Source organism: Octopus bimaculoides, chromosome 20 (assembly GCF_001194135.2).
Source record: "Octopus bimaculoides isolate UCB-OBI-ISO-001 chromosome 20, ASM119413v2, whole genome shotgun sequence".
Taxonomy (NCBI): domain Eukaryota; kingdom Metazoa; phylum Mollusca; class Cephalopoda; order Octopoda; family Octopodidae; genus Octopus; species Octopus bimaculoides.
This window is the reverse complement of record NC_069000.1, coordinates 47194280-47203236: the sequence shown is the minus strand read 5'-3', so window position 1 is coordinate 47203236 and position 8957 is coordinate 47194280. Positions and strand designations below refer to the sequence as shown.

General features: G+C 38.7%; 1 protein-coding gene across 5 annotated transcripts in view; it reads left to right on the top strand.

The window, feature by feature from the left end:
* The window catches only part of LOC106871282 (leucine--tRNA ligase, mitochondrial), a 23980-nt gene that overhangs the window by 11347 nt on the left and 3676 nt on the right, over nt 1–8957 (top strand). For all 5 annotated transcript variants that reach the window (XM_014917649.2, XM_014917647.2, XM_014917645.2 and 2 more), the window contains exons 10-21: nt 426–548; nt 1132–1168; nt 1781–1885; nt 2386–2498; nt 3260–3313; nt 3883–3993; nt 4369–4487; nt 5490–5656; nt 6492–6665; nt 6957–7048; nt 7261–7351; nt 8145–8302. In XM_014917649.2, coding sequence (XP_014773135.1) covers nt 426–548; nt 1132–1168; nt 1781–1885; nt 2386–2498; nt 3260–3313; nt 3883–3993; nt 4369–4487; nt 5490–5656; nt 6492–6665; nt 6957–7048; nt 7261–7351; nt 8145–8302 — 1344 coding nt within the window. The remainder of the gene's footprint in view (nt 1–425; nt 549–1131; nt 1169–1780; nt 1886–2385; nt 2499–3259; nt 3314–3882; nt 3994–4368; nt 4488–5489; nt 5657–6491; nt 6666–6956; nt 7049–7260; nt 7352–8144; nt 8303–8957) is intronic.

The following is an 8957-nucleotide window of genomic DNA, read 5'->3' as shown; positions in this document are numbered from 1 at the left end:
CGATCTTACTTGGCTTGCCGGGTCTTCTCACGCACAGCACATTTCCAAAGGTCTCGGTCAGTAGTCATCGCCTCGGTGAGGCCCAATGTACGAAGGTCTTGCCTCACCACCTCAGCCCAGGTCTTCCTGGGCCTACCTCTTCCACGGGTTCCTTCAACTGTTAGGGTGTGGCACTTTTTCACGCAGCTATCCTCATCCATTCTCACCACATGTCCATACCAGCGCAATCGTCTCTCTTGCACACCACAATAATGTAATCAGACTTGAAAAAAAATAACAATTTAAATCTAGAAAGAAAGAGTGGAGGGGGAAGGGGATTATACCCCTGGGACCAGCCAGGGACCCTGCTCCATCACCACACATACATAAGTCCCAGACCCTTCTTATATTTACATATTAATTAATCAAATGTTCTGTTTGTCTAGGATGGGGCTACACGACTGCCAGATGCTGTTGCTGTTTATACAAAGCAACCAGCAGCCATTTATGGAGTCAGTCACATTGTATTGGCGCCATCGCATCACCTCAATGTTCCAAACTACCACACAGTGAGTAGCATAGCATCTTATTTATCTTTTTTACTTCATTATTGTTATTTATATTTCATTAATTAGGTAATTAATCCTCCCTTTGTCATCATCATCATCATCATCATCATCACAATTGTCATCAACTCCATCATCTTCATCATCATCATCATCACAATTGTCATCATCCGTTCATGTTCCATGTTAGTATGTATTCATTGAACTGGTCAGTTCTTATTTGAAGTTCTTATTCCCTCCAAGACAGGTCAGAACGACCATGTCTCATTCTGATTTTTCTGGGGTCTTTTTGGCATGATTCGTTTCTCTGGCTCAATGCCATACTGTGATAAAGATTCCTGTGCCATTATCAAAAGTGACCTGCTCAAGTAATAAGTCTGGTGTTATGCTACTGTAGATGGACGGGTCATGATTGGGTCATCATTCTTATTCCATTCTTACACCTCAGGTGGGTAAATGCACAGAGGGGGGGGGGCAAGGTCCGATGTTTGTTATTTACCATGTTTTCTTTGTTTTGCGTGTTTCTCTGTTAAATATTTATATTCAATTCGTGACCCCTAACACACCCATGTCTTGCTTCTTTCAGCCAGGGGCTGACCACACAGCTGGGAACAAAGACCAAGGTAATAAAAACTTCAGTCTTTTGAGGCGGTGGGGAAATGGTAGGGGGAGGGACATAATGGTAATAGTAGTATTGGTGGTGGTGGTGGTGGTAGTAGTAGTATGAATGGTGATGATGAAAATAGTAGTAGTAGTAGTAGTGGTAATAGTATTACTAGTGGTAGGGGAGAAAAGTGTGACTCGTTAACACTTAATTCTCGCTATAAAAAAAGGCAGGGGGGACAACCCAGGAATTCAAATAAAATTAATTAAAAATAGAACACAGTGGGTGGGGAGTCTACTCTTTGGTAACTATGGTGATAATGCTGTAGATGTTTCATGTTTATTACACCTCATCAGCTAAGTAGCGCATAACCATAATTTCCAAATCTTCATTGGTTTCATCCTTCAGATGCTTTGAGCTTTTATATTAATGTTATTTCTTCAGATGTCCTGATCCACTTCAAGTATAAACCTAACATTACTCCGAACTTCCAGATTTATTTAATCTTTTATTACTGTCGGTCCAATGTTCAGATTCCCTGAAAAATATTTCTACTTCCAGATGTATTAACCTCAATATTAATATTTCTCCAGCTGTCTTGATCCTCACTAATACCAATTCTATTTTCCAGACGTGTTGCTGACATTAAAAGCCATTCATCCATTCACCAAAGCAGAAATTCCTGTTATTGTCTCACCAACAACAGAATTTGACATGTTCAATGAATGTAGTTTAGGTAAGAATAGATCTGAAGAACTTTGTCAAATTTTAATAGGGGTGGTGGAGGAACCCTCTAATGTCTCGGTTTGAACCTTATCCTCTCTCTATCTTTCCCTCTCTCCATTGATCCTCTATTTGTATACATATATCCCCCACACACACTCTCTCTCTCTCTACCTACTGATCTGTCTATCTACCTCCCTACTGATCTCTTTCTATTTCTCTCTGTATCTCTGTCTACATAGATTAGGGACCATATCTACCTCTATCTACAATTTTACAAAGCTGAGAATTTTTTTCTGCCTCACTTGAAATAAATCTGGTAGACCCAAGAGGACTTTAGATATTTCTGATAAACTCAGGAGATCTTTAAACTTATGGGACTTAACCAATAATCAGCACCGTTGTTCTGCAGATAAATTTAGAATGAAATTTTAAGTGAAATAAACCCAAAATAAAGTCCAATTCTTCCCAGTTTTGTTGTTTAGTGAAAATGTTTTGTTTTGATATTTTCAGGAATTCCATGTTTGTCTGTTGAGGATGCTAAAATGGCCCAAGAATTTGGTCTCCAAACTGTTGAAGTATTTGCTACAAATGGAGACGAAGAAGTCCTCATAAACTCTGGACAGGTGAGACATTTATATGTATTCTTACACAGAATTTACCATTTTTGACAGAATCCAAAATTACAAACCAATAAGGGAATGTCCTTGGTCAATGAACTGGCTAGAAACACCAGCCAAATCCCCTTCAAATTATGCTATTTTAAAAGATCAAGTACACTGTATGGTACAGTTCTAGATATACTATGTGGTCACAGCATGGCCAAAAGGTTAAGAAATTTACTTTGCAATCAAGAAGTCTGGGTTCAATTCCCCTGTATGACATCTGTGTGGCAAGTGTCTTTTTGATGAGGTCAAGTGAATAAAACTGAATCAATGGAAACTGTGTGGAAGCCTGTCAGACTGGTTGTAGTTGAGTACACTGTCTACACTCTGTGGAATACTCAGCTACTGACTGGCAAATTCAGGGGCAGGTAATTCAATTAAGTCAAACAACTGAATCCTTATTGAAATCAATGGTGATCCATCCATTTGTCTGTCTGTTTGTCTATCATGTATACTTGATCCAGTCACAAAGGCAGTAAGATGGCAGAATCGTTTACATTTTGGGCAAAACACTCAGCAGCATTTCATTCATCTTTATGCTCCCACTTTCAATTCCACTGAGGTTGACTGTACCTTTCATCCTTTCAGGGTCAATAAAATTAGTACCAGTTGCATACTGGGGTCCACAACTGGGACCCTCCCCCAATATTGCTGGCCTTGTGCCAAAATTTGAAACTATTATTATCATCATTATTATTATCTAATCTTTTTTTCCCTTCCAGTTCACTGGTTTTAGGAAATCTGAAGCAATGAAATCTATTCCAGAATATGCCAAGGTAAAAAAAGAAAAACTATAAATTTAATTTATTTAATTTTTATGAATGAATTCAGAGTTTCTAAGTTCAATTCACAGTCACATCATCACAATTATCTTCCTAATTTAACTTAATTCTTTTGTTAATTATCATTTACAAGCTAATTTACATGCTAATTTAATTAGCATGAATTTTTACATTCTCGTTTGGTGACAGCAATCTTGTCAAATCCCAAGACTCTTTCTTAGGTTTTCTTGCAGAATATAGAATGGTACTTTTCTTCAGGTTGACGATGCAAGCTTCAATTCCAGTCTTTTTAGATAGCATTTTGGTTGTTGTACCAAGTGCACCAATTCCTACAAGAACTACTATTGTCTTGGTCTTCCACAATCTTCTCACATCTTTGGTCACATCCTGATATTTTTCAATTTTTTCAACTTCTTTCCTATCAAATCTGCTTTCAGAAGGAATTCCTCTTATGATGATGATGATGATGATGATGGTGATGGTGGTGATGATGATGATGATGATTATTATTATTATTATTATTATTATTATTATTAATGTATTTCAACTTTGTGAATTTGCAGCAAAATAATGTTGGCGGTCATTTAGTGAGTTCCCACCTGAAGGATTGGTTAATCTCAAGACAGCGCTATTGGGGAACACCAATTCCATTGATCCATTGTGAAAAATGTAAGGTAAGGATTTATACAACAACCCTTTAGCACTCTTCTAGAATATTCAGAGTATTTTTTTGATGTTGTGTTTTTTATAAACTAATTGTCATATCGTGTGATTAAGTGTCACTGTCACACAAACGGTTCCATTCATTTGCAATATTTTTTGGAAGCGTGTTTGGCCATGGAGAAATATTATCTTGCTTGGAAGCAGGTAAGGGCTAATGACAGGATGGGCATCAAGGTGTAGAAAATCTTCCTTGGTAAATTCCATCTGACCCATGCAAGCATTGGAAAGTGGAAGTTAAGCCCATGCGGGTGATAGTGATGTTGTTGTTTTTGTAGATGATGATGGTGATGATGTGCACCTTACCTGTGTATTACCTATATTTTCAGGTTGTCCCTGTGCCATACCAAGATTTACCTGTTGAGTTAGCTACAGTGAAAGAATTGTCTGGAAAATGTATTGCACCACTCTCACACCTCAAAGACTGGCAGAAAGTCCAATGTCCACAGTAAGTAGTTCTGTATGTGGTCTCACATATGCATTTAGAAATGTTTTTAGGAAGAATTCTTAATACAATCACAGAATTTGAAGAAAAAATTTCCTTAGAATAAAATTACCAATTGTATAAAAGAACCTTGAAAAAGAACAGCAATAACACGAACCTCGTGGAAGGTAGCTGTTGTAACATGCAAGTGCTTTCACTGTTTACAGTTTTTCAAAAACACATGTTATGAGGTGCAAAGAGGAAGTTGCTTTTAATAAAGTGTTGACTATTTTCAGTTTAGTTTCAGATTTAGAATTCTTATAAAGTATTCTTCTTTTGCCTTTTGAAGAAGCTTGCTTCCCACCCACATGGTTCCAGGTTGAGTCCCACTGTATGGCACCTTGGGCAAGTGTCTTCTACTATAGCCTCGGGCTAATCAAAGCCTTGTGAGTGGATTTGATAGGCAGAAACTGAAAGAAGCTTGTCATATATGTGTGTGTGTTTGTCCCCTACCACTGCTTGAGAACCGGTGTTGGTGTGTTTATGTCCCTGTGACTTAGTGGTTCAGCAACGAAGACCGATAGAATAAGTACTATGCTTTAAAAAAAAGAAAGTCCTGGGGTTGATTTGTTTGACTAAAGCCCTTCAAGGTGGTGCTCCAGCATGGCCTCAGTCAAATGACTGTAACACATAAAAAATAAAAGATATGTTGAAAAAGGAAATATTCGGAATCTTCCGTTTGCACAAATGCCTTGACGTTCACTACAGGAAACATTTCTAAAACACAAAGTTCTGATTAGTTGCTTGTGTATCCTAACTTGATCTATATTTAAAATTTTTTGGGCTTTGCTCAGTTCAGTTCTTTTACACATCCCACAACAAAGGTCTCTGCAGTTTTTCATTCTCATGAGGTGAACTTTGTCCACAATGCCAGGAGAATTATATCTGCCAAAATATCATTCTACAAAACCATAAAAGCATCTTCCATGAACTGTTGGTTCAAGTCTTTCCTTCTTCATTCTACAGGTGTGGAGGTCCAGCTAAACGAGAAACTGATACAATGGATACATTTGTGGATTCTTCATGGTACTTCCTGCGATACCTTGACCCTTGTAATGACAGCACCATGTGTGATCCAGCTGTTGCAGGAAAAGAAATGCCTGTTGACCTCTATATTGGTGGCAAAGAACATGGTCAGTGTTGGTCACTTCTGGACTGCTGCATACACTCAATTGGTTTTATATTTTCTTGTATTATTTTATCGTTTCAAAGAGGTGGGGCCGGGCCCATATCCTTTTTAATTCAATGTTGTTGAAGGACAAAAGTGACAGATTGGTTGGGATTAATTGAAGACTGATGGAATAGCAGTCCCATAAAGTTTTAGGGAAGAAGGATTGGGTGAAAATGATGGAAGTTGTGGAGAAGAGATGTGACTTTGTTGTTGGTATGTTTGGTGTATGTGTGTATATGTAGGTGTTTGTGCGTGTGTGTGTGAGTATGAATGTACATGTATGTGGTGTGTGTGTGTGTATACCAAAGCTTTCTTTTTCTCATCCTTCTTGTCTTCACTCTCAACTTGTTCTCCCGACCGCACTTAAATTATTCTGCTGCATTTAGTTTCATCTTTTCACATTTTGAGTTCAAGTCCTGCTGTGGTTCATTTTATATTTCATCATCTTGGGGCATGGGGGGGGGGGTATCACCAGCTCTCGTCCCTACATGGTAGTGGGGGTGGTAGTAGTAGTAGTAGTTTTGATTTTTATTTTTCTCAGCCACACTTGTCCCTTTTACCTCACTTAACACACACACACACACACACACACACACACACACACACACACACACACACTCTCTCTCTCTCTCTCTCTCTCTGTATATTTTTTCTCGTGTTCAATCCAGGCCTCCATGGAACATAGCTGTTAAATGATGACTCTTTCTCTCTCTCTCTTTCGCACACACAATGTTTGTTCTTTTCTAATTCTATGAATTAACTAATTAACAGTTCCCTAATTGTTCTTCTTATTACAGCCACGCTTCATCTCTACTATGCCCGTTTTGTCAGCCATTTCCTCTATGATTTAGGGGTCTTGGCTCAGAAGGAACCCTTTATCAACCTGCTCACCCAAGGTATGGTGATGGGTCGCAGTTACAAAGTCAGAGACACAGGTTCATATCTCTCACAGGACCAAGTGGACTTTTCAGGTAATTCATACATTCTTTGTGTGTGTGTGGCTGTTTGTGTGTGTGTATGTGTGTGTGTGTGTTCACCATGGAGGATCATCAGGGTTTGTAATGTCTTGTGTTTGTAGCAGTTGAGAGCTTTTTCTTTGGCCAGAAGTGCAGCACAAGTGATACCTATGACACAATCTTCAGCAATGTGACTGTGTTAATGATGAAAATAATAAAGCTGCAATTTTAATTATCCAGAATTGATTGTGTATCATTCCACAATTATCCAGAATTGATTGTGTATCATTCCACTTTCTGTTTCAGGTGACCACCCTGTTGAAGCAGCGACTGGATTGGCTGTGGACACATTCTGGGAGAAAATGAGTAAATCTAAGCGGAATGGTGTTGATCCTGAGGTGGGTAGAGAGAAGGAGAGAGAGAGAGAGAGAGAAGGATAGTGAAAGGGATGAGAAGTAGAGAGTGAAGTTGAGTAAGAGGCAGAGAGAAATAATCTAGTTTATTGTAGAAGACATCTAATTAACTCATTAAATTTTTAATTACAATCCATTTTGTATTCAAATTATATGAAATATCTTCCTATTTTCTTTCTCTTCCTTTCAAAAAAAAGGATGTCTTGAACGAGTTTGGCGTTGATTCTACCCGGATTTGCATTTTGTCAAATGTTGCTCCAAAATCTCACCGGAATTGGTCCAACGAAGGTTTGTCTTCATCTCATTTTATTCTCTTTACTCTCTTTTTTTTTATCATATTTCTGCTTTGTGGTGTCATCCGAGGAAGAATGGCACCACCCTTGACTTTATATCAGAGTCTCCAAGACTGATGGAAGGAAGAGAGAATCGTATCTCTGAATGAAGGCCAAGTCTTCACAGAGTTGACTCCCTAAAGATACCCAAAAGTCAGCTGCTAAATTAGGGGACAGTTTAAAATATCCCAACTAAAAACAGCTACAACCCTTCCAATCAGCTTCTGTTTTCTGCCAAACTTCACTGATGAGTCTTGGATCACTCTGAAGTTGTGGATCAAAGACGCCCAAATTGCTGTGAAATGGATTTGAACCAAGAATCACCTAATTGCACAGTGAATATTTTAATCATAGATAGGGGTGGGTATAGCTGTGCTGTTAAGAAATTCACTTCCCAACATGGTTGCAGGTTCAGTCCCACAACACGAAACCTTGAGCAAGTGTCTTCTACTAAAGCTCAAGGCCAACTAAAGCCTTGTGAGTGGATCTGGTTGTTGGAAACTGAAAGAAGCCCATTGTATGTGTGTGTGTGTGGAGGTGGGGTGTTTATGTATCCTTGTCTTGATATTGGGTGATTGTTGTAACCAAACATGTAAAGATTCCTTATAAAACCAATCCTCCTTGGTGACAGGAAGGGCATCTGGCCATGGAACTTAACTGTCAAAGACCAGATGCATTTCTTGTCCAACCAATGCTAGATGAGAAAATCACTCATAAAACTGATGATGTTTTATCTTTCCATTTTGCAGAGTTCCGAGGAATCATTAACTGGCAGTCTAAAATCTGGAAGTTAGTCTCAGACTTTATCCTCGTGAAAACTTCAGGCTCTTTCCAAGAAGTTTCTCCACAACTTATGAAACAACATGAAGAGAAAATCTTTGAATTTAGAAACTACTTCTTAAAAGAGGTAACATTTTGTTTTCTGTGTTTTCTACAAACATTTTGTGGAATCTCCATAAAATCCTTTGGTAACCCCTATTATATCTTACTTGTTTATGAATTAATATGAACAGGGGGTACTCTGAGGTAGATGGTACCCTTAGATTTTCCTGGTCTCCTGAGATAAGAGGGAGTTTATGTTTGAGTGCGACACCATATGTGTCGTATCTGTTAAAAGTAATTTAGTCCTTGAGTTTTGTTCAAATATTTCTACAGATATTCCAGCTTCACAAAATGACAAACTCTGAAATTACTGCTGTTGTCACTCTGGCTATACCCCCCAATATGCGAGGGTGCATGGCCTAGCAGTTAGGGTGTTGCACTCACAACCACAGGATTGTAGTTTCAATTCTTGGACTGGGCGGTGAGTTGTGTTCTCAAGCAAAACACTCTATCTCACGTTGCTCTGTGATCACTTCAACACTTGACAGGCACCTGAGACAGGTGCATGTCGATTTAATGGAGGGACAGGTGAGCTAATGGTCAGCACAAACAGCTGATCATTACATAACGAATCATTTGTTCCGGTCGTTCAGCAAGAAATTGCTGAACCATCTTTCTTGCACTATGAGAAACAATCATCACTCCTAACATGACCTCTGCTCTCAATAATGTCTACTAAC